Genomic DNA, 27,950 nt, shown 5'->3' on the forward strand with positions numbered 1-27,950 from the left:
CAGGAAACTTTTCCCTAGTCTGACTGTACAAGTCCTATAATCTCACTGAATCTGAGATGCCTCATCTTTAAAAACTGAAGTTTAAATTGAATGATTTCTCAGGTTCTCTCCATGTCTCTTATGTATGAATGCCTCCACTAGCCACAGATATTACCTACTGAGCCATGAACCAATTTATTTTCTTTCCAACCCAAACTTAGCAAATCTGTAAGAATTAAGGCTAAAGCTTAAATTTTAAATTATTGATCTAAAATGATACAAGCATATCAAAATAGTGTCTTTACCAAAACTGAGCTCAGCTAGTATTTCATGAAATTTGGGGCTTAGTTTCAAAAACCAAGCATATATTGGTATCTCCCTGGACCAAATAGAGTATCCTCCCTGGAGTGCAGCAGATTTTACTAGGTTTTTTTTTTTTTAATAGGAAACTGGAACTAAGAGTTTAGGAACAAAGGTTGTCATATCATCTTGAAAAACATCACAGATGGGCAACCACTACTGTGAACATATAAATTCAGCATAAGCAGGATCACAGTCAGTATGAAAAAGAAATTCAAAATAAAGGAAGATTTCCAAGTTACAGTTGAAGGGTACCAACCACGTTCTGCAAAACCACGGAGCCCACTGGAGTAGTGTGGGTAGCCTTGACAAGCTGCATCTTTGTTCTCCAGTGTTGGAGTATATGCTTTGCTCCTTCCTGAAATTCTTTGACTTGGTAGCACATGGCTTCTGAACCTCGTTATTCCCATGACCTGAATTTTATACGAGTTTCCTGGGCAGCCTGCCAGGAGTGGGAGGAAAAGTCCCCGTTAGCACTGTCACGTGGTCGTTTAGAAGCCTCGGAGATGACGTCATCAACCAAGGCACAGAGCTGCCAGGGTTGAGGCACCTGTCTTTAGAGCTGCCAGAGGGATTTGGGGAAAGCAAAGAGAAAATGAAAAGTATATATGCAGTCTATGTAGCAGAATGAAATATATGTATGCATATACATTTATTTATATAATGTGTATCAGCTATGGCTATTAATTATATTCATATACGAAAAATATACTGTACATATTTTAAAGAGTAATAACCAGTGAACTGAAATACACAATTAAATGAGGGCTTCATATGTAACTATATATTCATTATATATTATATATATTATATATGTAATATTCATTATATATAAAATATATAATTATATAATATATAGTATAAATATATGCATATAAAATGCATATACAAACAGACATTCTTAGGGGAAGGGAGGTTGGAAACAATGTTTCAAGAGGCATCTAAAGATATCTTCCTCAGCACTAATTTCCTTATCTGTAAAATGGATTTTTTTAAGAATCAAGTGAGAAAATGTTTATAAAAGCACTTTGTAAACTTCATAATTCAACATAAATAAGAGGCATTATAATTAACTATAGAACAGATAATCAGTTTTTCGATGTAGGTATACATCAGCCACGGTCAACGTCCCGAGGACATTTAAATGTTGGAAGTTGGATTATCCCATCAGGTCTTCTTAGAAAAGACCATACGCACTCTATAAATCATTCATTCATTCAACAGATGCTTAGTGAGCACCAGCTGTGAACCAGGTATGAGGGATACAGCAGTGAACAGTGCAGAGTCCCTTTTCTTAGGAGCTCACATTCCAGAGTGAGGACAGCAAATACATAAGTGAATAAATAAATATATAGTGCCTCAAGGTGATAACAAGTGCTGAAAATAAATGGGGATACCACTTCATACAGGGTGAAGAAGGAAGAATTGTCCAGTAAAGGGACATTTGCTCAGAGACCTAAGAAAGTGGAGGTGGCCCGTGGCGCTATCCAGGGAAACCCTGTCCAGTGCACACATGCTGAGGCAGGGGGGCACCTGAGCCATCTGGGAACCAGCAAGGAGGCCAGTAGGGTTGGAAGAGGGGGTAAGAGATAAGGGCACAGGGGTGCAGGTCCTTGGAGGCCCCTTTCGATTTTACACGTGGTGTGAGATGGTACCATCTGAAGGCTTTGAGCATGATAGATGGAATTCTGTTTTCCAGAATCTCTCTGGCTGCTGTGAGGAGAATAGACCGTAGAGATTGTAAGGGCAGGGCAGGGAAACTGGTTGAGGGGCTAGAGGGATAATCCCGATGACACAATTGTTCTTCCTTGACCAAAGAGGGTTGAACTGAATCCCTAGACGGTCACCTTGTTAGACTAATAACTGTTGGTATATACATTTGCCGTAGTTTTCAGAGTACGTCCGTATCCATTATCTCTCGTTGCATCCTCATTATACCCCGTGGAGGCACGCCAGCTACTCATCCTCATTTCAGAGGAGAGTCGTGAGACTCAGGAAAGTTAAGCCTCCTGCCTCAGGCCATAAAAAGTAGATCTGAACTGGTTTGTGATTCCCAAGCCAATGCTCTCTTTCTGCCACACCCAGGTCATGGCCAACCCTTCTATCTCATATCTCACTTCTTTGGACCAGACCATTGTAGGGTGAGAACTAACCTTTACTGAGCTTCCCGAACTTTCCAGGGCCAGGGCAGGATATTTACACACATGGTCTCATTGCCTCTTCACAGCCACCTTGCAGGGAACGTGCTCATCCTTATTTTAAGACAAAGGAAGTACCGAGAAGGATTGATTTGCCCAACGTCAGGCAACTAGTGATGGATCTGGAATTGGAACCATTATCTTTCTGATTCTAGAGCCCCAAAGCCTCTTAAACCCAAAGTCGTTAAGGGATGAAATGAACATGGAAAGCCCATTCTTGGCGTTCCTCCTCCGTAGGGGCTGGGAAGGGAAGGGGTAACCTCAGGACCTGAATCCAGAGAGGGCTAGCAATCCGTAAAGGAGTCCCGCAACTGCACCCGCAGCACCCCCCCCCCCAATTCTCGGAGGTCGCTCTGAGCGTGTGTTCTGTCTCTTCGTGTAGGGTGCTCCAAAGTGACCTGCATCAGCTTGACCCGGGAGGCCTCCATTAAACTGTCCCCCTTGCATGGCAAACAGATCTCCATCCGCTACCTGGACATGACGGACTGCTTCGTGCTGGAGGACGAAGGCCTGCACACCATCGCGGCGCACTGCACGCAGCTGACCCACCTGTACCTGCGCCGCTGCGTCCGCCTCACGGACGAGGGCCTCCGCTACCTGATGATCTACTGCGCTTCCATCAAGGAGCTGAGCGTGAGCGACTGCCGCTTCGTCAGCGACTTCGGCCTGCGAGAGATCGCCAAGCTGGAGTCCCGCCTGCGGTACCTCAGCATCGCCCACTGCGGCCGCGTCACCGACGTGGGCATCCGCTACGTGGCCAAGTACTGCGGCAAGCTGCGCTACCTCAACGCGAGGGGCTGCGAGGGCATCACGGACCACGGCGTGGAGTACCTCGCCAAGAACTGCGCGAAACTCAAGTCTCTGGACATCGGCAAATGCCCTCTGGTCTCCGACACGGGCCTGGAGTGCCTGGCCCTGAACTGCTTCAATCTCAAGCGGCTCAGCCTCAAGTCCTGCGAGAGCATCACAGGCCAGGGCTTGCAGATCGTGGCGGCCAACTGCTTCGACCTGCAGATGCTGAACGTGCAGGATTGCGAGGTGTCCGTGGAGGCCCTGCGCTTCGTGAAACGCCACTGCAAGCGCTGCGTCATCGAGCACACCAACCCTGCCTTCTTCTGAAGGGACAGCTTCCAGCCGTCGCTGTCTTCATACAGACATGAACGAAACAAAATGTTTTTTCAAAGCAGCGTATGTAAGCGCCGACACCCACTCGTAACAGCTCTTTCTTCCAGGAAGGTTCTTAGGAATCTGGCTTTTCTTTTTCCTTATTTCTCGTGGGCAACAGAGGTCCAGGAAAGGAGGCTGGGGGGCACATTTCTATCGCAGCCAATGGTTTCTTGGGGGGTCAGGTCATTTGTAGGCAGTTTCTCGTCTCAGAAGGATGTACCTCAGAAAGCGGATTGCAGTGTGTTTAGGAACGCGCCTTTTTCTCTCTGTCTCCTTCCTCCTGGCCACAGCCCCGAGGTCTACACCCTGGTCCCTCCTACCCCACTGCTCCCTCTCCTACACTGACAGCAAATTATCAGAATAATAATGCTCTCCAGACCGCCTCCTCTTTCAACTTCTTGATTGGCCTAAAGCACATTTTTCAGCCTCACCCCCAAGCAAATTCTTGTTAGATAAACGTCACAGCACCTGGTATATATGAAGCGCTTCTAAACCTTTTTAAAGAATCATTGGTGGCAGGCAGCACGGTGGAGGAAGAGACCTGCGTTGTTCCCCCACCTCCCAGCTCTGCCACTTACGAGCTGTGTGACCTTGGGCAAGGCACTTGACCTCTCTGGGCTTCGGCTTCCAGCACCGAATGAGAGGCCATTCTCTGATCTGATCGAGGATTAGCTTCATGCCCATTTTAGAGCCGAGGGAATAGAGACAGCAGTAAACACAGGCTCCTTGGCATAGAGCACAGGAGACCTCTACCTCTTCCAGGGGTGTTGATTCTGTGAATGCTTTGAGGCACGCCACCACCGGCGTCCTGTATGTCCTTCACTCCGATCTGAGTATCACTCACAGCCTGTTTGTTTTGGTGAGCGAGTCTCTTGGTCATCTTCTCCTGCCCAGCTAGATGGATGGTTTCCATACACAGATGCTTTCGGCATCACTCCACTCCACACCATTGTATGGAGGCCATGGGATTCCTAATCACAGCAAAACCCACATCCCCCAGTCAGGTTGATCTTTCTGAGTGGTTTCAAGTAGGAGGAAAGGCACTCATAATTTTTAATTAACAAGGGAGGCCCAAGAGAACACATGTCCTCTAGGGTTTTTCAAATCCCTCTCACTGCACACGTGGCATGCATGCACACATCTGCCCTACAGCTGGGAGGAACAGACGCCTCGGTTCTTTGTCATTCAGATCACATTTCTACTTTTCTCATCTATTTGTTTCCTTGTGCATCCAGACTTCATCACATGAAGCCTGTTGGGGTTAAGTCATAAGTGTTTAATCTTGCAGATTGCCACCTTGTGTGCCTTCCCCTGTGACTGTTTGCATGTCCTCCGTCCAAGATGCAGAGCAGACTTCCAGGTAGTTTAAATCCTGTCCACTCAAAAGTGCCACACAAACGGAAGAAGGAACAGAATGGTAAGACTTAGGCGCTGGTCCACCAACCAGACCCTTGGAATACAACGTTAAAGTCATTGCCAAGTATGCATTTTAAATGGTCCTATTTGGATAGAAATCCATTTGCTATCCTCATTCATGTGAAGTCAGGATGCCAGAAATTCCACTGCTTGTTTTCATGAAATTTAATTGCTTTTTGTTAATAAACCCATGACCTCTCTTAAATTATTCTTTGGCAACAGCCCTCCACCGTCACTGTTCAAACAGTTCATCCATTTCTTTCTCAAAGGATCCACCACCCAAACCCAGAACCTCTGCGTCTGCAAGTCAAGCATGTGGAATGGGTTTCAGATCGAGCCTACGCCCCACTTGACAGCTGCACTCGTGCGTGGCTTTGTCCTACGTTGAGAAGCAGGAGGTAGGGTATGAAATATGACCTCCTCTCCAATCAACACCGCCAGCAGCTTAGAGACACGCTCAAGGCTGTGTGCCATGGGGGAAAAGGAATTGTTTGGCCGGGGATAGTATCTAGTGATGGTCACAAGGTTTAGAACCGTGAAAGGGGTTGAAGGTAGCATTCCCTGCTGTATGACTTGTGACCCTGTCTAAAGCTTCAGAATTTGAGAGTCACAAAGGATTGTGCCTAACCCTTGGCACTGGCATCTTCCAAGTGAGCTGCTTTAATTCTCCCGGAATGAGAGGAGAGGTCCAAAATGGCTCCCAGAACCAGAGAAGGGGCATCCCATTCCAAATACCTTTATCCCCACCACCTGACCACAGCACCTAAACGTCTTCCAAACATGAGACAAAGCCGACTTTCACACCGATTGCCCAGCATGGACTGTCCTTCCCGGTTTCTCCCTTTTCCCCCATCTTCTCTTCACCCATTCTGCTTCCCCTTGTTGTAGGTACCTATGACACAGGTTCCTGGGGTAACAGCTCAGCAGATTTTTAGAGACCAAGCAAAAAGCCTCACTAGGAAATTGATCTGTTTTTAAACATTGCTTCCTTCCTGCCTTTGCAAAATTGAATGCTCATTGTTGTTGTTGTTTTTTAATTCTAATGTTCAAATCACTGCGTGCTGTATGACTCTAAAAAGCCTTAATTTACTACCACCAAGAAATAAAGCAATATGTTCGTAATTGGGTTAAGCCTCATTTAATACCCTGGCCAAAGGAGCCTGGTGTTCAGATGGTGACAATCAAGAGTGAGGGAGAGACTTGCCTCATGTCCAAGTAGAGAGCAGGTCGGGTCACTGAATTTGTCGTCCCTTTAAAGTTGCACCCATGGTTTTGTCATTCCCCTTAGTTCACTATCTTTCGCTGAAACTTAGCAGGTAAGTGAAAAATCATTACCTTCACAGTTTAATTTAGGTCTTCAATTCCCTAACCAACCCTTTGGAGGCAGGTGTGTTTCGGAATTTATAATTTTTCACATTTTAGGAAGTTATCTATGGAGTATATTGTAACACCCTGGTAGAATCTTGGACAGCACTCTTTTTTGTGTGTGTGTGTGGTACGCGGGCCTCTCACTGTTGTGGCCTCTCCCGTTGCAGAGCATAGACTCCGGACACGCAGGCTCAGCGGCCATGGCTCACGGGCCCAGCCGCTCCGCGGCATGTGGGATCTTCCCGGACCGGGGCACGAACCCGCGTTCACCTGCATCGGCAGGCGGACTCTCAACCACTGCGCCACCAGGGAAGCCCAGCACTCTTAATAAATGTGTTACTGTTTCTACAGCAGTGAATGTAAATAGTCAACTACATAAGATGATTAGAGGCTATAAATAGCCTTGTATCCGTTCAGGTCAGGTTTTGTCACCAAATTAAGTTGTGCAAAAGCATAATGAAGAAAGCTATTTTAGCAGAGCTTTCTAGATTTGAGAATTATAAATAAGTAACTGTGGCCCTGAATATACTTCCCCTGGCACTGGTTACAAACACTGGAGAAATTTGCAAACTTACGTTGACCATTGGTTGTTACAAATTTTTTAAAAAGTCTTAGAGTGTTACGACCTGGGAGAAGAATATGGCAACTTGATCTAAAAGGAAAAATTATCAGTCAGTTGGAAAAAGAGAAATGCCAAATATCTCTTCACCCAAACCTTCAGATCTGAGAAATCAACATGGCAGAAAGTAAGTACTGATTGATGAATGACAGACTCCATCTTTAGCAAGTAAAAAGGTTTTGAGATATCGATTTTAAATGTAGTTGTCTTCAACCTTCTTCTCACCCTATGTGAGCTGCTTAATGTCTCTCACGGAAACCAATGGGACTATTAACTGCTTTGGAACCTTAACTCGAAGGTAGACAGACCCATGCAATTCTTGTCCAGATCTCAGAATAAGGTTAGCAGTCAATAAAATGCATTTGCCCTGGTGGTCCATGATTTCTTATATTGACATTTGTTGAGAAGTAGAAAAAAGGCTTCAAGAAGTTTGACATCCAAGAGCACGCAACATGAAACCAAAAACACCGAGTATTTTTAAGGGAAAAATAATGCAGTAAAATTGCCTACTGTGTCTAAATTTCCACAGAAAAGTCACCAAAAGTAGTGCATTTGTTCAATAGCCGGCAATCATGATTAGTTCAGGGAGAAGTTAATAGACGGTAGAAGAGGGAGAGAGACTCTTTAGGGACTAGGTAAATATTGCGTGAAAACGTTCACACAGACAGTCTGTGAAACAAAATTGGTTTTCATCTTGCACGCTCTTGGTCAAATGGTTCCTTCTTTCTGCTCCATACACCAACAGGGGCTCTTAATGTTGCAGGAAGGAGAGGTGCAGGGCAAGGGGAGTGCCTGTCGCCCTCTGTCTGCAGAGGATGCTCATGCCATCATTGAGACTTGCCTAAACACAGCTCCAGTTGTCCAAAGAGCAACTCAGGCACGTTTCATTAAGATGACCATCAAGTGGGCAAAGTTGTTCACTCCAGGGAAGAAATACCCTCATAGACACTCAGACTGGGGACACACCAACCAAGAATGCACTCAAGAAGTGATTATTTCTCCTTCTTTCCTTGAGTGCATCATTATCTCCTAAAGCCACAGGTCCATTTTGTAGAGTCTTTTTTTTTTTTTTTCTTCTCAAGTCAGCAGGTCAACTTGCGTTTGAAACCACATGAGATGAAAGAACATGGCCATTTGGGAGCTGGCTATGGTACCATCCCTGCCTGTCAACAGCACAGCTGTGACATCTTTGGCAGAGCTATCCTAGGAAATACGTACAGCTAGAATGCTGATCTCGTGCAGCATCCAGGAAGTCTACATTTAAGCTCTAAATTGTTGCTCAGGAAGTAACAGTCAACATCATCCAGGTATCAAAGGATGGCTTTAAAAGATCATTAAAAAATAAAGTTGAAAACCCTGACCTAAATATTTCCAAATCTGGTCTTTTCTATATCGTAGAATGTTCCTCCCTCCGGTCACTCAGCTACTGAATTTTATACTGATGAGATCAGTATGTCTGAATTCTGTCCTGGCCCATGTGATTATCAGCATATGATGGAAACTGGATGATGCAATCCATTCTTCATGAACAGTGAATCCCCAGGGAGTGCCAATCATTTTCTTCTGAAGGAGTAGATGGTACTCAGCATCCCTTAACTCCTTTAACGGAAGTTTATTGACCAGGTACTGTAATAGGTTCCGGGTGAATAAGAAACAATATCCTTACGCTAAAGGATCTCAGATCAAATAATATCATGTAAGGAGCTGGAAGGTGGAGAAGGGAACATACAAAGGAGAGTGGCAACATTTTTTCATTCATTCATCAAATAAGTATTTTTTAAGAACCCAGTATGTGTCAGGCACCATGCTAGCTCTGAGAGTCTTGCCCTGACGGTGTTCACCAAAGAAATCATTTTCATCATTATATGGAGAGAAGGATAAAGCTTAGGGACTCCTCTCAGGGAGAAGATCCTTGAGCTGGATTTTATAACTCAGACAAGGTGAGCTTCACAGCCATGATGCACTTGAACATCCAAAACATGGAGCTCACTCAGGGACAAAATATTTGATAAAGTTGATGAAGCAATTTCTCTCTACTGTAGGTTAAGATAATCATAATATTAGCTATTCTAACTCTAGGTTAACCTTGCCTTCGCCTTGAGTTAGTCATATGGAAATAGAAAGTTCTCTTTTATTCTAAGGTCATCCCATAGATTAATTCCTACATACACATACACGCTCTCTCTCACACACATACAATACGCACATAATATAGTTTTTAAAGGATGGGAACATTTTGCAGAAACAACATTCACACATAATTCCTGGGACAAACTCTAAGAACGTCAAAGCAGCTTGACTATCCTTCAAACAGCATATGAAACAACAAACAGTCCGAACACAGCCATAGCCCAGCAAAACTGCCATAATAATTTCCACAGAATCTAGCTCGGGGAGAGGGAGATAGCAGGTACCCCCCTCAATAATCCTTGGGTTCTTCAGCCAACATTGTGCTCTTTGGTTTTACCCTAAGCATTATGCACTTATGATGGGAATGGTCAGAGAGAATAAGTGATGCTTCTCAGTGTACCATGTCTCTATTAAAAACTGGTCTGTGTCAATAATCTGAAAAGTACTGGATGGCCCAAGTAAGATTGATTAAGTAGCTGTTAAAATTTCCAAGAAATGGATTTTACTTGTAAATTCACTGAGGCTGGATTCTTTGAAAGCTCAAATTTTATCAGGGTTGCAAATGTGAAATTATCAGTAATAATCAACTAAACAGTGAAATCCATTAAAAAGTGGAAGAGTGATAGGAAAGCTTTTAATCCCTGTTCCCCTGCAGTCACAGGCAATAATCCTCCTGGTTTTTCAGAGCCCCAAAGGTCTCCCAAAGTCTGAGTAGTAGACTTATTAAGCCCATTTCCAGATAAGCACACAAAGATACAGGGGAGACGATTTCTAATTACAAAGATTAACCAGTAATTGGTACTTCCTCTTTCTCTAATCGTCCAACAACCACTAATGAACACACAGCCACCTTGTATAAAAAAATTAAAAAAAAATCCGGGTTTCACATCCTGAATGTATTCTTCACGGGTGTTTACATTAAGAATTTAAACAAACTTATCATGGTCTTTTTCATTTAAGAGAAAGTAGATAAAGGGACAAAACTGTCACAACTGATAAATATCCTTCTTCATTTTTATCTCAAAGCCTTTCTTTTAGAGATGGAGACCAAAATAGACATGATTCCCTTTGTATAATTTTACATTTTTATACATCCAGTATAACTGGAATGCACTGCGTTAGATTTTAAACTGTGCAGTCTCTCATTTTGCAGTCCTGCTGCCTAATAATGGAGAAATGTGAGAAATATTGTTTTTTCATGCTCCCTTGCCACCTAGTAAATCCCCTGAAGAGATCATTTTGCTGAACAGAGCCTTGTCTTAGTAGAAGATCCAGAGAGGGAGAATTCAGACCATATCTCTTGTTCTCATTACATCCACGCAGGCCAGCATGTGATTTATGACATAGTTGATCTGTATGAATGACGTTCGTGAAGCACAAGCTTTCCATTAGCTACTCGGACTGTGAGACTCCAGTTGGCTCTCTTTTATGTTCATAATTTTTAAACACCCGAAGAATAATGACCACTGGAATTTTGGAGACCAGGAGGCTATGGATTTTTAAAAAAGAGAGAGAAAAACAACAACAACAAAAAAAAACCCTTCAAATAATGACCTCTAACTCACATAATGAAAACCGAAATCTCCTCCGGATTTGCAAGCTGGCATTGTTTCACTGGTACCCTCACCTTGGGGCTCCTGTGTGTAATGTTTCTTTTAAAAATAGTGCACACGGGAAAGCGATGGGAAATACAAACACCGCCACGGGAGGGCATTAGTCTCCTTTCCTTTTAAAACGTGTGCTTAATCCCACATGCACGTGGCAAAATAACCTCAAAGCTGATCATGTTATGTAACGAGTCCTTTTGCTTTTCAAGAAGAACAGCCACACGTTCTCAGGTACTGTCTCTGTGTCTTTAACTTCCCTCACCCGAAATTCGTTGGCCTTGTGGCTTCAGGGCCCCGACGCCTAGTTCTTCACGGTCAATAGCTTGCTCTGGTCACGGAGAAAAGTGACCTTTCTTATCTGATTTTCTACTCAATGCAAAGTATTATATCAGCAGCTCCACAGCAAAGTCCCTCTCCGGGGCTTGGGAACCCAATGTTAAACCTTGGGAGTAGCTGGAATCCAGGAAAGGCCTTGGGAGAATTTGGCTGAAGGTCTCTGTTGGCTGAAACTAAGAAACACTGAGCTAATGCAACTTTTTAAACTTTTTTAAAGGTTACTATGTCTTGATTTGAGTGAGATAAATTTGAGGTACTTAACCTCCTTTTTCACAGTACTGCCCATAGAGTTCTCTGTGGCAACTGATGAAATACAAATTCAAGTTTAAGTCCTGTTTTGTTTTGGTTTTGTATTCTTCTGTATTTTTTTAGTTGTGCTAGGTGGGTTTGGCTACTCTTGTGTTGTAAACTGTTTTCAGAAGATGTGTCCCTGGGTTGGACGGTGGGGTGAGGTGCATTCTCTGGTGATTTCAAAGACCTTCTCAGACAACACTGCTAAGCATGGGTAGCCCAACGTTCAGCAGAAAATACCACTGTCAGACACTGGAGCAATTTGTCAAGGCCACAGAGCATTTTTGGAGATGATCCTGGAAATATAACGTGGCTTGATCTGGAAGACCACAGAGGTATTCCACTCCATTTCTCCAAGTTGAATTCCAAACAGTATGCAGAGACTTCATTACCCCATAGCTATAAACTATAAGTTTAACAAATTTGGAGGTTTTTTGTTTTGGGTTTTTTGTTTTTTTTTTTGCCAAACTCAAAACTTCATGATCTATTTGTAGATGTTCCCTCATCATTCATCATTTCCTATTCGTTTCCCTGGATGGTCCTGCTTGTGCAGTGTTTACAGTGGTAAATTTTGCTCCCGTTAGAATCCAGGGTCCCTCATGTAAATGATTAGTGAGTATCAGCAAGTCTCTTGAAAATGGCTACAAAACTACAGGTAAGCCCTCAATAGATGTGGGCTTAAAACTTTGAAAAAATTTCAAAAAGCCACTGAGAGAAAAGTGTCAAGGTTCTTTATGACATTTTGTTTCTGGTAGAACATCACAGGAACGAATGGTTTGTAGGTCTCTTGTCTTGCTTTTAATGAATGCCCAAACATATCCTTTCTATATGTCCAGGAATGGACTAGAAATACAAATAACTGAACTTTTTAAAGATTAAGTTTCATTTTAGATGTGTTCCAACTTCTGTTGAAAGGATTACAACTAGAAATTTCTCATTTCACTTCACCTTTGTCATAGGAAGACCTATGGTCTGGTCCCACACCTTTATGTAACTAAAAAAAACCCTTTGCTTTTTGTTTGGGTTGTAATAGGTGCAATAGACATGGATTGTGTAGCAGATGAGCTCTAGGTATCATTGATTATATTCCAAGTTATCATTAGCATAGAGATAAATTTAAGTCTGCTTCAAGTTAGCATCAAGCAGTTAGCGTCAGTAGGATTTATGCACATCTGAACACCTAATCCTTCAGAAAACTACTTTTAACCACCATCCTTCTTTAGCAGAATCCAAACAAAGAGTAGAAGTTCTTACAGGCCCTTTTTCCAACCTTCCTAAAACCTCTCCCCACCACTAATCTGAAAGCAGAGAGTCTTGCCAAAGGGCTCAAACCAAATGCACTTAGCTCATTTATTCTCGACTTCTTTATTAACAATTTCCAAATGTCCCTGAATTTACCTTGGTCTAGCATTTGGGATGCCTCTACGCTTTCTACAGTAATTTCTTTTTTTTTTTTTTTGAAGATGTTGGGGGTAGGAGTTTATTAATTAATTTATATATTTTTGCTGTGTTGGGTCTTCGTTTCTGTGCGAGGGCTTTCTCTAGTTGCGGCAAGCGGGGGCCCCTCACTATCGCGGCCTCTAGTTGCGGAGCACAGGCTCCAGACGCGCAGACTCAGTAGTTGTGGCTCACGGGCCTAGTTGCTCCGTGGCATGTGGGATCCTCCCAGACCAGGGCTCGAACCCGTGACCCCTGCATTAGCAGGCAGATTCTCAACCACTGTACCACCAGGGAAGCCCTACAGTAATTTCTTAATGTCTCCACCAGCATTCCTCTTGACATTAGCAGTCGTGGTAGCAGAACTTCAATATGCTCTTGTGCTAAGATCAGAACAAGAGACTGTCCTGATCTTGTCCTGACAGGACAAGAGTCTGTCCCTCCTACGGACTCCAAAAGAGCAAACACAGAGATAATTGACCAACTCTGCCCCTGGCACATATTACAAATACAAAGGGAAAAAGTTGCCTTTAACTTTTTATAACATGATCAGATCTGATCAAGTTAATTAATTATCAGATTAGAATTTAAGAGTCCAGAATTTGCTTCTTGGTTCCGCCACTGATTTTCTGTTAATATTTGGAAGAATTGTTTAATTTCTATATTAAAAGATATGACAACAAGAGTTAAGGGGTCAAATTTTTTGGAAGTATCACCATTGATCCTATTTTACATGACAGACTGGTTTTCATATAAAAAGATGGTTGGGTAGGTGACAGATAGATAGATGATAGCTAGATAATGTATACATATACAAACATGTATATATTTGGTCGAGGAGTACCCAGCATGGATGCCATCTCGTAAAAGTTTCTGGTGTTTGTGAAATTCTCACTTGCTCAGTATTTTATTTAGGTTTTTGAGACTCAGAACAAAACAACAATGGAGCCACATCTATCAAAAATATTGAGTGTTGCGTCTGCCCTCAATTTTTATCAAAATCACTCTAAATCTTGCCGATCTGTCCAACTAAGAAGAGTAAAAGAATAGAGATATTCTACTGATGCTGGAATAAGGACAAGAAAGATGTTTGACTCAGCCAATAAAATTGAAACCCTATAGGAGAAAGCCAAGGGGATAAATAACCCATCTGAATTAGGATGCAGACAGGACTTCATGGCTTAGATTTTTTTTTCTCAGCTCTGGTTACTAGGACTAAAGATGAGGGTATTTGCTGATGGCATCCAGAAGTCTCCCCTTTGCCAAACACAATATTTTTTCCAATGTGGTAGTGAAATGTGTCTTTTGTACTGACTTTTAAAATCCCCTAGCCAGATTTTTTTCTGGAAGAATATAGCAGAATGAATACCATTGATAATCAGAAGTAGCCAGCGTTCTAGGGAAACAATTTCCAAAGAACACAGCTACATTTTTGTATGTGCTGCCTCTTAGTGTTTTCTTTTGGGCAGGGCAGTTAGATCTGACTACGGAAAGACATAATAGAAGGTCAGGCTGAAGACGTGAAATATTCTAAAAATGTCAAAGAAATACTTGGTTATTCAGGTCTTATGTCACTACTATTACTTTATTTTTTTAAGTGGCATATCTGGGAATGTGGAGTAATGCACAGGAAGAGGGAAAGGACTGTTATATATCATTTGCTCAGGTCAGAGTTTGTATGAGCTCAGTGACACCAGAAGGACAGATATCCACAGCTGACTTGGTTAGGGAAAGCTTCTCTGAGGAGATGATGTTGCAGCAGGAGAGAAAATGCATTTGCATGGCAGCAATGCAAACGTTTTGCAACTGAGTGCTGTTATTAGTTTCCTATTATAGATTACAAAATACCCCCAAATTTGGCAATTTAAAGCAATAGACATTTATTATCTCAGTTTCTGTGGGTCACAGAACTGTATTACAACTGTATCACAAGTTCTGTATCTCACAGAACTTGGGAGCAGTTTACTGGGTGATTCTGCCTCAGGGCCTTTCAGTTACGACATCATCCTTGGCTGTAGTCATCTGAAGCCTTGGCAGGTTGAAGAATCCACTTCCAACCTCACTTGCTGGCTACTGGCAGGAAGCCCTGCCGTATAGGACTCTCCATGGGGCTACTCATGACATACCAGCTGGTTTCCCCCAGAGTGAGTGAGCCAAGAATGAGGATGAGAGATAGCAAGTGGGAAGCCACATGCCTTTAATGACCTTGCCTTGGAATGACATACTATCACTTCTGCTGTATCCTATTGGTCACACAGACAGACCCCGATACAATGTGGAAGAGAACTACAAAAGCCATGAATTCCAGGAGGCAGAGATCATTGGAGGACTATCTTGGAAGCTGGCTACATAAAATATATAGCATCCCATTCTTTTCTTTTTTTTTTTTTTTAACATCTTTATTGGAGTATAATTGGTTTACAATGGTGTGTTAGTTCCTGCTTTATAACAAAATGAATCAGCTATACATATACATATATCCTCATATCTCCTCCCTCTTGCGTCTCCCTCCCACCCTCCCTAACCCACCCCTCTAGGTGGTCACAAACCCCCGAGCAGATCTCCCTGTGCTATGCAGCTGCTTCCCACTAGCTATCGGTTTTACATTTGGTAGTGTATATATGTCCATGTTTCGTCCCAGCTTACACTTTCCCCTCCCCGTGTCCTCAGGTCCATTCTCTATCTCTGCATCTTTATTCCTGTCTTGCCTTTAAGCTCTTCATAACCATTTTTTTTAATTCCATATATATGTGTTAGCATACAGTATTTGTTTTTCTCTTTCTGACTTACTTCACTCTGTATGACAGACTCTAGGTCCATCCACCTCACTACAAATAACTCAATTTCGTTTCTTTTTATGGCTGAGAAATATTCCATTGTATATATGTGCCACATCTTCTTTATCCATTCATCTGTCGATGGACACTTAGGTTGTTTCCATCTCCTGGCTATTGTAAACAGAGCTGCAATGAACATGGCGGTACATGACTCTTTTTGAATTATGGTTTTCTCAGGATATGTGCCCAGTAATGGGATTGCTGGGTGGTATGGTTCTGTATTTTCTTTTGAAAAATCTTTGTTTTGCCAGCTCCTAAGCCCAGATCGTCTCTAACATGCCATTGCATGTCCAAAGACTCATTGTTGGGTTGTGCTATAATGCGGTAGCTTACTCAGTGTCTCAAGATTTCTTTCTCCCACTAGTAATCACTCCAAGGAGAAAGGAGTTTTCTAAGGATATTATTTCCCCAAAGATGTGAAGTATGCCAAATGTTCCCCTTATAACACAAATGTTAGCTATAAGACAGATTTCATTATAAATAATTACTTTCATTAAACCTATTTGAAGACACTGTCTATTTTATAATCCACTATCCCTTATTCAACATCTGACACTCTTAATTCACTCAAATCTCTGCAAAATGTCTTAGGCAATAAATTTCTTCTTGGGTTTAGTTCCAGGAAAAAAGTGTACTCTACAGGCAAGCTTGCCTGCTTTCTTTAACTGTCCATGAAGATAACATATCTCAGTGTAATTCTCTGTCTTCCTTCATTTCCAGGAAATCTAGAAAATAATTAAGGCCAAACTATAATCTATAGCTCTTTCTAGGCAATTAGTAACATCTATTCCTTTTCTAAATTTCATATGATTATTCTTTTTCTCTTTTTTTCATTATATTTAAAGTTATATACTACCTCCAATCCTTTCACAGTAGACAGGATTTATAGTCTAAATAAATAGTAAATTATGACAGCTTCAGCCAAGAGAAAATGATCTTTGACTCAAGGTCCAAAATTGAGGTCTATATACAAAAGACTGTCACTCAGTTCTAGTGGCAACACTGAAAATGCAGGACTCTTAGCTGATATCGCCAGTATCTTGAGGAAGAAGCTGTCTTTTATGTGTCTTCTTTTCTGAAAATCATGGAGCCAACAGGAGGTGATTCAGATTTGTCTCTCCTCTGAGTCAACTTGGATACTATTTGTTATGTCCTGAATTGTGTCCCTCCCCTTTGCAAAATTCATATGTTGAAGTCTTAATCCCCAGTAACTCAGAATGTGACTGTATTTAGTAATAGGGTCTTTTTTTTTTCCTGTATTCTCTCAGGCATTGCATTATTTATTTATTTATTTATTTTTAATTTATTTTTTGGCTGCGTCAGGTCTTAGTTGCAGCATGTGGGCTCTTCACTGTGACATGTGGTATCTTTCATTGCAGTGTGCGGGCTCTTTGTTGTGGTGTGTGGGCTTCTCTCTAGTTGTGGCTCACAGGCTCTAGAGTGTGAGGCTCAGTTGCCCTGTGGCATGTGGTATCTTAGTTCCCCAACCAGGGATAAAACCCATGACCCCTGCATTGGAAGGCAGATTCTTAACCACTGGACCACTAGGGAAGTCCCGGTGATAGGGTCTTTACAGAGTAATAAAGTTAAAATAAGTTTATTAAATTGTTTCTCAGAAGAAACAATGATGTGGACACCTGGATCTTGAATTTCTAATCTCCAGAACTGTGAGAAAATAAATTTCTGTTGTTTAAGCCAGCTGGTCTGTAGTACTTTGTTATGGCAGCCAGAACAAACAAATACACTCATATCCTCCCACAAAGGAGTAAAAACTGAAGCCTTCAATATTTTCATAATCAGGGTCAAACCATAATTGGCCACAATTTGGTTTGAAGATGTGAAATCATGTACAGACTGAGTACAGGGAATAGAATGGCAGAAATCCTGCTTACAGTTATCAGCTACATCCCTGGTAAACTTCTGGAAGTATCTAAAGCATCGTCTGAACTCTGCTGGGGTAAGGTAATGCTAACCATGGGGGAGGGGTATCAAAGGGAAGATTGTTTCCTGTAAGACCCAAAGCTTGTACTTCTCCATCAGCTCTGAAGTACCCTAGTTGGCTATGTCCTTTATGGCTCCAATTCACCAATTGTCATCTTCTGTTCATCTTTTGAAATTGCTTTAAATCACTGCATGCGTTAAATTGCTTTTTTAAACCTACAGATGGTAAGGGGTATATGACCTTCTCCTGGGGTCTGAGGGAGAGACCTTGAAATGTGGACATGATAAGTCAATATTCATGTTAAGATCACATTGACACACCTTTCTTGCTTCCCCAGGAGAGACAGAGGAGCACTTCTTGGCCCAAAGGATGTTTGCAGGAGTACAGGTCTGCTGACATCATGTCTGGATAACATTTCCCATATCCAATTTGATCTTATGATCTAGTAAAGGGAGGACTGCCAGGGAGAGGTTGAGGAGAGGTAATGGGTGGAAATTCAGAACCAGGAAAAGTTGTCCCCTGCAGATAAACTAAAAGACACACAAATATTTCCTTTTCTTTCCCACTTCCTTTAAAAAAAATCTGTAGTATCTATAGAAAAATCGATAGTATTTCCTTTTCAGAAAGGAGATAGAAATATTTATGCATGGTGTTGCTGGTGACATTCTATTATCACCTTCAGAATGTGGTGCAGACAGAGCTATTCCAAATATTTTCATGCTCTTCTGCCAATGGTCAACCTTGATAAATGAGGGCCTATATCCATTTTCTACAGATCTCTGCTAAATGTACGTCATGATATTTTTCTTCAAGATATAAGTTGAACCTATCCATGAAGGATGCATGCTTTTCAATGAAGAAAGTAGAATGCTTAACAGCTGACTCAAGTATATAGGTGCCAGGCATATATACATCTGAGGCATTGACGGATGGTGTGTCCCTTTGTCGGTATCAGCTATGATGACTGTAGGACTCATAATTGTAGTTCATCAGCTACCATGTCTTGGCTGGAGGGACCAGGTAGTATGAATGGTGGCTATGAGAATCCCATCACTGTCGTCATCACTCATCCCCTATACCATGACTTGCTGCTTTCTGTAACTGCATCCTTCATCATTTTATTAGAGCAAAGAAGCCATGGCCACAGTGTGGGGTTCACTGCCATGTCCTGAATCATGGAGACACCAAGAGTCTTGGCATCAAAAGCACCAGTTCTATGTTAGCTATAGGACCCTTGGCAGGTGGCTTAATCTTTCTTTCCCCAATGGCCTCATCTTTCACATCTGGGAATTTGGCCCAGACCTCTTCCCTAGGTTATAGGGTAAGAGATGATAGATGAAAGTGCTTGGTCAACTTTGAAGCCCTATAAAAGGGTAAGTAATAAGTAACTTGTTTGCACTTCCAACAACATCTTCAGGGTGCAAATGCAAAATAAATCTTGCATCTTTTCATGCTTTGCTCCACCAAGCTGTTCATGGTTATCTCCAGGAAGGCTCTGATCATGTCTCTTTGATTTGCATAGATTTCTGGCTTCTTAATCATGTAATATTGCTGAAGCTATCCTCAGATGCCATGCCTGAACTCAAGAACATTGATTATAATTCAAAAGCGGTGAGGTTTGATTCGAGTATTGACTTATTTACTTTCTTACCACAATTAAGTTCTTAATGAATACACTCATTTATAAGATCCAAACTGAACCTCAGTGTAGCCTATTCCCTGAAAAGATCCTAAAAGCATAATGCTTCTGGCTTTCAAGAGAGCCTTCTACAAAGGAAAAGAATTAGACTAGAAAATTTTATATGAATTTTTTCAATTTTCTTTCCCATTCTAAAGCAATCTAGGTTCTGTATCTTAATATCAAGATGGTACTCTTTTAAAAAATCCTTAAGTTTAATTTTAACATGTTTATGGCTCAAGAAGGAGCTTTGTCGCTTAAATGTGTGTTTGGTAAATGGTAATTCTTCATCTACTATGTAAGCAATTAGCTAGGTTTGGTGCAGTTGTGAAAACTTAAGAGTTAACTTAGCCTTTTGGGATTGATTTTATGACACTACCAAATTGTCTTGAATTTGGTTACATACCACTTTCCTATGCAAAGAAGCTGGCTCTTAAACAGGCACAGTAATGTTACTGGGAGAATGGAAAGACTGATCACCAAGCACCTTGGTGTTTTCATCCCTGGAAGACTGTACCTCAAGTCTTTTTCTGTTCCATCAATTCTGTTCTGTTTTGGCCTATGACAAAAACAAAAATAAAATCATGGAAGACAGCAGTGGCATAGTGGTGTCATCTGAAAAAAAAAAGAAAATGCACAGCCTACAAGTTGAGAGTTATGTTTTATTCAGCAGACAAAACTAAGGATTTAAGCCTGGTTCACAGCACTTCTGAGAGCTCTGAGAAACCGCTCTGAAGAGGTCAGGGAAGAGTCAGGATATATAGGAGTTTTTGCAACAAAGACCAGGTAGACAGAACATCAAAAGGTAACTGTTAATTAAGGAAAACCAGACATCTCAAGTTAATGAGTTTAGTGCTTTTCTGTGTATGGGAAGATGCCAAGTCTGGGCTCACTGAAATCATTCCTTTGATGTGCACCTCAGCTCTCTGGGGCCAGTGTCCTGTGCTTTCTCATCATGAGTGTCCTCAGGGTGCACTGCTGGGGGTGGCTGCTGGTGGCTTGATGGTCACAACATCCTTTGCTTATTGATACAGCAGGTGGCATTCTTAGCCCATGGTGGTGACAGGGAAACCCAGGAGAAAGAAAAGTGGCAGTGACTGAGAGGTCTAGGCAATTCTGACAGAGGTTCTAACCACTGCCAACGACTCTGGCCACGTTCATCAATGAGGAGAGAGGTGGCCCACCAGGCACACCCAAGGTCTCTGCTCAGCCGGCTGCACCTGACACTTGAGCAGCCCCAGCTGTGAGAGCAGGTGAGCACAGGAGACCACAGCCAGATGTGGAAGAGGTGACCAAAAACGGACTAGGGCTTGTGGGGGAGATGGGGAACATTCACTCTATCCATGGATGTCGGTTAGAAAGGGGACTCTGGGCTCATGGGTTCTGTTCACCTATCCTTGAAAGGCCTAGAAGAACATTCGTGACCCGGACTCTCCGAGTTAGGCACCGAGAAGGAACTGTCTCAGTGATGGATGTAAACCAATAGAAGGAAGCAAAGAGTAAATCTTCGTTATATCATAATTCCACACTTTTCCCACACTAAATGTTTCTTGATTAATTTTTTCTCAAACCATTAGTACACAAACTAATACCATAAAATGCTCTTACCAATGATATTGCAATGTAATGCCTCATGGTGACAATCCAGGAGAAATTTTAAGATTTGAACATTCCATCTGCTTTCGTTCTAGCTAAATGAAACTTTACTATCTTACACAAGTTTCAGTCAGAGCAGAAGGAAAGTAAACTCTGAAGAGTGTAATCAGACACCTCTGAAGACTCACAAGTGGGTTTAGCCTGCACATTTCAAATAATCCCCAGGAGAGCCAATCAACCAGGACCTTTATTTTCATTCCACAGGAAAGCAAACTTTTCTAGCGTCAGTAACACTGGACTTGAACATTGAAATCTATGAAAAGTATCCATTTGGAGTAAAATATGAGAAGTTATTCTATTAGGGTGAGGTGTGACATTGAGAAACAGACTAACCTACTCAATTCTATGCTATACCTGAGTGTGATTCTAGGGACAAAGATGCTTAGACATCAGCGAGCACAAGCTCTCTGCCATATTAAGTTGTATCCTACTTTTCCTGAGAAGCTTCCTTAACTTTGGACTTCTGGGAGCAGGTCCAGCCTCAGACCCTCCCCCTCGAGGGTTCCTGGGTTTCCTGTGTAAAGGCTCCAGCCCCTTCCTCAGATCCCTGCAAACCCAGGGAGAGGTGACCATTTCTAAGTTCCAGATTTTCTAAGTAAGATTGGGCCTCCACTGGTGATTAAGCTGGGTGACATGGGCAAAGTAGTTAACCTTAGTTTCCTCATCTTGAAGCAAGAGTAAAAGAATCTACCACATGGGATCCTTGTGAGGATTAATTAATACAGGTAAATCAGAAGATCACTCAAGTGACTCCTCACAGAAAAAGTAGCCCAGCCCCAAAGTTACTTCATGACTACCTAAATAACACACTGTAGAGATATTAATTTTATTTGCAACTCTACTTCACTAATCACCCTTTAAGGACCAGTGGTTTGAGGACTTTAGAAAGCATCACAGTCACCTGGAGGGATCGTTAGAACACAGATTGATGGGGCCCATCCCTGGATCTTCTGATTTTGATGGAGCCTGAGAATTTGCATTTCTAACAAATTTCAAGGGAAATTTGGGGACCACATTTGGGGACCACACAGTGAGAACCATTGTCATAGACCATTAACTTTGTTAGATATTCTCTATGTTAAGCAAACTCCTTTATTCTAATTGGGACAAGATCAGATGAAAGCACATTAGTCTATTTATGATTCTTTTCACATAACTTATAAGAATTTATAAGCAAAAGTATATTTTCTAAGACTATTTTATAAGTTATTTTCTTTGAATGGGAAATTCAGGAAACAAAGTGAAGACACAGATATGAATTTGATATTTACAGGCATCACACAACTTTGTTCAACTTTGAGTATCAATTATGGCTTGTTTTATGTCTACCGTTTTTATTTACAAAACCAAAATGAAAAGCTGTGTCTCACTGTATGTTGGGAATTTATGAGACTGTGGATCAGATGGTACAATCAAGGGCCTAAAGACCTTTTCTTCACTTTCTGCAAAGTGCAAGCTGCAAGGTCTTCTGAGATCACAGGGAGAAAGAAAATCTCATCCTCTTGATGGAAAATGAAAATCCCCGTATCATTTACGAGACTTGGAGAGGAAGTGGCTGTTCACTTCATGATACGGAGAAGCACATACATAGCTCAAGGACCCAAAACTCTGAGCCTGCCTTCCATCATGTTACACACGGAGAAGGGACACAGACATGCCAGAGATAGTCTCTATTGGATACAGATGTCTCCCAAAGAACAAGTTTATTCTGTTAAACTGCCACAGCAACACCAGCTGCTTATGAAATCACGAGGAGAGAGAGGTGAAGAGGGTTACATGTTCAGACATATAGTTAAAATCACTTTACAAACCTCATTATGTCCAAAGAAGAGCAAGATGAAAACAGCCGGCTTATAAAAACAGACTCGCCAACGAAGCCAACCATCCCCCACTCCCTTGAACACCATTTCGGCAAAATATATGTCCTAACTGGAGAACTGAAGCAATTATCCAGCGCGTCCAACAAAAGCCCTCTTTGATGCAGTCAAGGGCCTGACTTAGTAGGCAGACGTAACTTATATAAATGGAATCGAATCTCATCCCCTTATCACACAGGATGTGTTCAGCCTTCACATTTTAAAAAGACATCTGGCTAACAGTCCTTGAAGAGAGCCCGCCCAGCTTCCTCTAACATTTTGCTTCACTTTCTGATTTTTCTGGCTAAAAATCCATGCATCTTCAATCAATCAATGAATTAATAATGATGCGTACAGCTCTGAAAAGAAGAACGGATGGGCAACTATTTCCAGAATTTGAGGGAATGTCCAATGACTATAAAATTGATGGAAATGTGCATACTTTCTGCTTCTGGCTCAGAAAGATAAGAATGGTACCAATCAGAGGATTGGACCACAGTGTCTCATCTGCATGGAAATGCCAACTGAGGCGCTACATGTGATTTTGAAAATGTGATAGTACCTTTATGCTTAAATTCATTGGAGAATGAGATCATTCTCTATATCCTGACAGAAGTTTTGAATTTCAAAAGTAAAGAAAAATTCGATAAGCCACTGGAATAGGTTGAATAGCAGTTGTCCAGCACCTCTAAGTACAGTTGAGAAGACTGTCTGCACCCTAAGAAGACAACTGAGTCACGTGCACAGAGGAAAATACGTTGTCGGTGCATTTTACCTTGTCAAGATGCCCAAGAGAAAGATTTAAACCTTTAGTCACTCAGAAAATGACCCTGGGATTTTGAACAGTTTCAGTTGGACGAGAGATAAATCGGAATGTAATTCTAACATATATATGTATATATATAGTCTACATAGCGTAACTTACGCTAACATAACTAACAACATAACATAACCATATTGGTTTCTACAAAGTCACCCAGATCACGTCTGTCTGACTCATCTTTTTACCTCACCCTTTCTACACAACTGAGAATGGCATAAAAGATCTGTTAAGGTTTCCCTTCCTTCGCATTCATCCCAGACCTAGAATTGAGAATTTTCCCACGTTATCAGACCATTCTGCACCTCAGGGGTGAAACTTGACCCTGGAATGCTTCCCTTGGTTTAACTCCCTTGGTAACAGCCATGATGAATGACACCTGAGATCAAAACTGGTTTTACTTGTACCTCCCCTTGTCAGCTGTGGCTAAACTCTTAAGTATCGGGGACACTGAATTAGAAGGACTTTTAAAGTTTTATTTGTTTCCTTTATTCATAAAATTAAAAATGCGTAGATAATATAATGCCCAATTGCATTGCAAGTACTTGAGTAATGATTTCTGGCCCCTTTAAAATTCACGTTGAAGACAGCAGTGATTGGCGATTTTTAATTAGGAAAACCTAATAAATCCACTCGGATTGATATTAGCTGCTGGTGAATAATTCTTTACGAATGTCTCCTATAGGATCTATAAATGTCCCCTTGTTAGTGCTTAAAATCAGTGTGCATGGTATGGGTTCAACTATGTGTCTTTAAAAACATAGAAAAAGGCTATAAGAAAATACACCCACAATATTAACTAGCAGCTGTATATTTTCAATGCTACGAGTCAGCATTCTGTAAGCATTTCTAAGTTTTCTACCATAAACATGTATAAATTTTAAGTCAGAAAAAATAAGCTCAAAAAATTCAGCATATACAATATGTTATATACTTTAACACAATCACCTAAAAATTCACAGCAAAAGATAGAAAGGAAATAGATCAAAATGTCAACAATATTTATCTCTAAGACGTAGAAATAAAGGAAATTTATTTTCTTCATTTTTGTAATGTTTTAGACATTTTGAAAATAATCATGTTTTAGATCCATAGGGATTAAATTAAAGAGACAGAGAAGCACTTAATAATGATTTATCTTTCTTTGGGGAATAACTGTATGAAAGAGTTTCACTGAAGGGTTCTGTAACCCAGTAATAATAGAAATCATACTCATAGTAACAAAAAGAAGTAATATTTATATGAATGTTATTAATTGTCAAGCACTATCTAAGCATTTGCATTTTTTGTCTTATTTTATCTCTAAAACAATCTTATGAGATGGATTGCTACTATGATAACCATTTTACAGATGAGAACACTAAGGCTGAAGGGGAGGAAAAGGGAGTTTGTCCAACAGCTAGCAAAGAGTGAGGTCTACGCTTAGACCAAAATCTCTGGCCTAAAAGTAAAAGAATAAAGATGAAAATGGAATATATGGAAGAGGTTCCCTCCTACCCAGGTCAGGATCCTTTACTTATAACAGATTAACTTCTAGACCAAGGGCCCTCTTCCAGCCTAGACAAAACCCAACTCATGAACACCTAACTTATTGTACTTTCATATGGGCTTTACCTGCACACTGACCCATGCACATGGGGACATGTGAATGACCTGAATCCTCGGCAACCCTAGCTGACCCCTTTTCTCTCTGTGTTTATGTAACCCCATCAGTGGACCCCTTCTTCTTAGCCCTTCTCATCTTTGTAAGTTTACATTTATTTGGGTTTTTTGTTTGTTTGTTTGTTTGTTTTTTTGGCAGTACACAGTCCTCTCACTGTTGTGGCCTCTCCCGTCGCGGAGCACAGGCTCCGGATGCGCAGGCTCAGCAGCCATGGCTCACGGGCCCAGCCACTCCACGGCATGTGGGATCTTCCCGGACTGGGGCACGAACCCGTGTCCCCTGCATCGGCAGGTGGACTCTCAACCACTGTGCCACCAGGGAAGCCCCTACATTTATTTGTGAGATTATTTTTAAGTTATATCTTTCTGACTTGACTGTTGGTACCATGATAACTAAGATAACCAGAGTCTATTTCATCTGTATCCTGATTTGTTTAGCACAGTACCAATGTAAGCCTGCTTTACTGGTATATTTATTAACAGTGCCCCTTTCACTCTCAAACGGATCTGATTTGGACAATGAATTGTGTGATAAGCCTATTTTAGTTTAACTGTACCCTCACTGCCAAGGATAGCTGGCACATTTTGAGAATTTTCTGTATATGTGGTGAATGAATAAATGAATGAATGAATACCACTACCACCTGGGAACACAAGTTGCAATATCTCATTTTTCCAAGTGCTAAGCAAGACCTTTCCCTTGGGAGTACCCATGATGGTGAGTTGAAGTGACACATCTAGTCCCCTTGTCACTTGTGTCAGTCACGGCTCATCCAGGGAGCTAGAAACACTCAAGTTACAAAACTACAGGAATTTGATCTTATACAATCATGGGAGAAGCAGGGAAGTAAAAGTCCAGGAGGGGAGATGCATGGTGAGTCAAGTCACCAACCAGTAAATCTGTGTGAGGTCAAGTGTGTTTAGCCACCAGTGTGGGTCTGCAAAGGGGAAGCTCACGGCAAGGCTTTAGGAGACACAACAACATTCAGAGCATAATGGCTGGCTTTCACCACTGCCCTCCAGAGCTCGCATCAATTCATCTTTGGCCAAGTGCAACTCAAGACCATGCAGGGAATGAAAATCTGGGAAAGTATGGGTTTTTGCCTAACCAAGTTGACATAGCCCAAACCAGCATGCTTTTCCTCTGTCCCCTCTGTCCACGCACACACGCTATTCTTTTTACCTGCAGGGTTCCCAGTCTTTGTCAGTATCCTACAGACTTTTCAAATGATTCTGCATTTTGTTCCTGGGAGGAAATGCCTAAGGTGGTTTGCCCCAATTCTGAGCTTTTCTCTAAAAGAATTGAAGGAATATTTCTTCGAGTCCTCTGTGTGCTCATTACTGTTATTATTTTACCTTACAAGGCTTAATTGAGAACAGGACTGAAACTTAGGAGAGCAAAATTTTTCCTGGGGAAGAAAAAAAAAAATCTTCCACTTATGATGGTGGGGTCAGTATTATGCTTATACTGTAGCTTCTATTTGTTCCTGTGTGCTCTACTGGGGGTGGGAGGCGGGGAAGTGTAATCACTTGTATAATGTTCCCTTTATCAACAGGAAGAAAGAAGAATTCCTGACTCTTAAAATGAACTTCTAAGTGAACTCAAGGCACTTAACTATTTTCTTTTTAGGGAAGATCCCAGGCCTGGTTGAAGATGTCATGCTTCAGAGTATCAGATCATGAAGAATGTCCACAATCCTTCCCTGGCTGAGCTGCCAGATAGCAAGTTAGAACTGGTGGGAGAGACGTAACACCTGGAGGCAGGCTTGGGAGTGAAAGCCAGCTAGCACAGCACTGATGTCCATTTGATAGGCAAGTTTATTATTATGACTGGGTGGCCATGAATTCATACTCAGAATCACAGAGGCAAGAAGACTACAAAGATCAATTAAGAAAGAGGGAGGGGCTTCCCTGGTGGCGCAGCGGTTGAGAGTCCACCTGCCAATGCAGGGGACACGGGTTCGTGCCCCGTTCCGGGAAGATCCCACATGCTGCAGAGCGGCTGGGCCCATGAGCCATGGCCGCTGAGCCTGCGCATCCGGAGCCTGTGCTCCGCGACGGGAGAGGCCACAACAGTGAGAGGCCCGCGTACCGCAAAAAAAAAAAAAAAAGAAAGAGGGAGAGGCTAAAAATATGGGTATAATTTGGAACTCAGATAAGGTGTAGGAGCTACAGTTGAGGCATAGCAGTCTGGATTTCTTTTGTGTTGATACTGACTGTCCTTCATCCTTAAGACCTACTATTATGTCTGTCCCTGCCTCTCTGCTTTTTGTCTCTCTGTCTCGGTCTCTGTCTCTCTCAGACACATGCAATCATTTGCATGAGAAGTCTGAGAATAGAATAAGATATTCAACAAACACAGACCATACCAGGAATTAGCCAGTCTGCGTGCTGGCAACCTACAAAAGCCATTTGAGAGTGCTCTACCTTTATAAGGCCACTGATGACACTTTGATTTACTATGTTGTGTCTGCTTGTGCCACTGTATGCCAGCCAGTTTGACTGTGTTAACAGACTCATACTTGGTGAGCCCAATTTGGGGTGACTGTATTTCCAAATGTAGAGATTCAAGGTAGGAGGTAGACTGAGAC

At 41.8% G+C, this 27,950-nt stretch overlaps 1 protein-coding gene across 1 annotated transcript in view; it reads left to right on the forward strand.

Annotated features, from left to right (window-relative positions):
* The window catches only part of FBXL7 (F-box and leucine rich repeat protein 7), a 419,772-nt gene extending 413,564 nt beyond the window's left edge, over positions 1-6,208 (forward strand). Inside the window, exon 4 of the mRNA XM_082651918.1 lies at positions 2,920-6,208. Coding sequence (XP_082508044.1) covers positions 2,920-3,656 — 737 coding nt within the window. The 3' untranslated portion in view covers positions 3,657-6,208. The remainder of the gene's footprint in view (positions 1-2,919) is intronic.
* Positions 6,209-27,950: the final 21,742 nt, after the last annotated feature.

This window comes from Grampus griseus (genome assembly GCF_964374135.1).
Source record: "Grampus griseus genome assembly, chromosome: 3".
NCBI classification, from domain to species: Eukaryota; Metazoa; Chordata; class Mammalia; order Artiodactyla; family Delphinidae; genus Grampus; species Grampus griseus.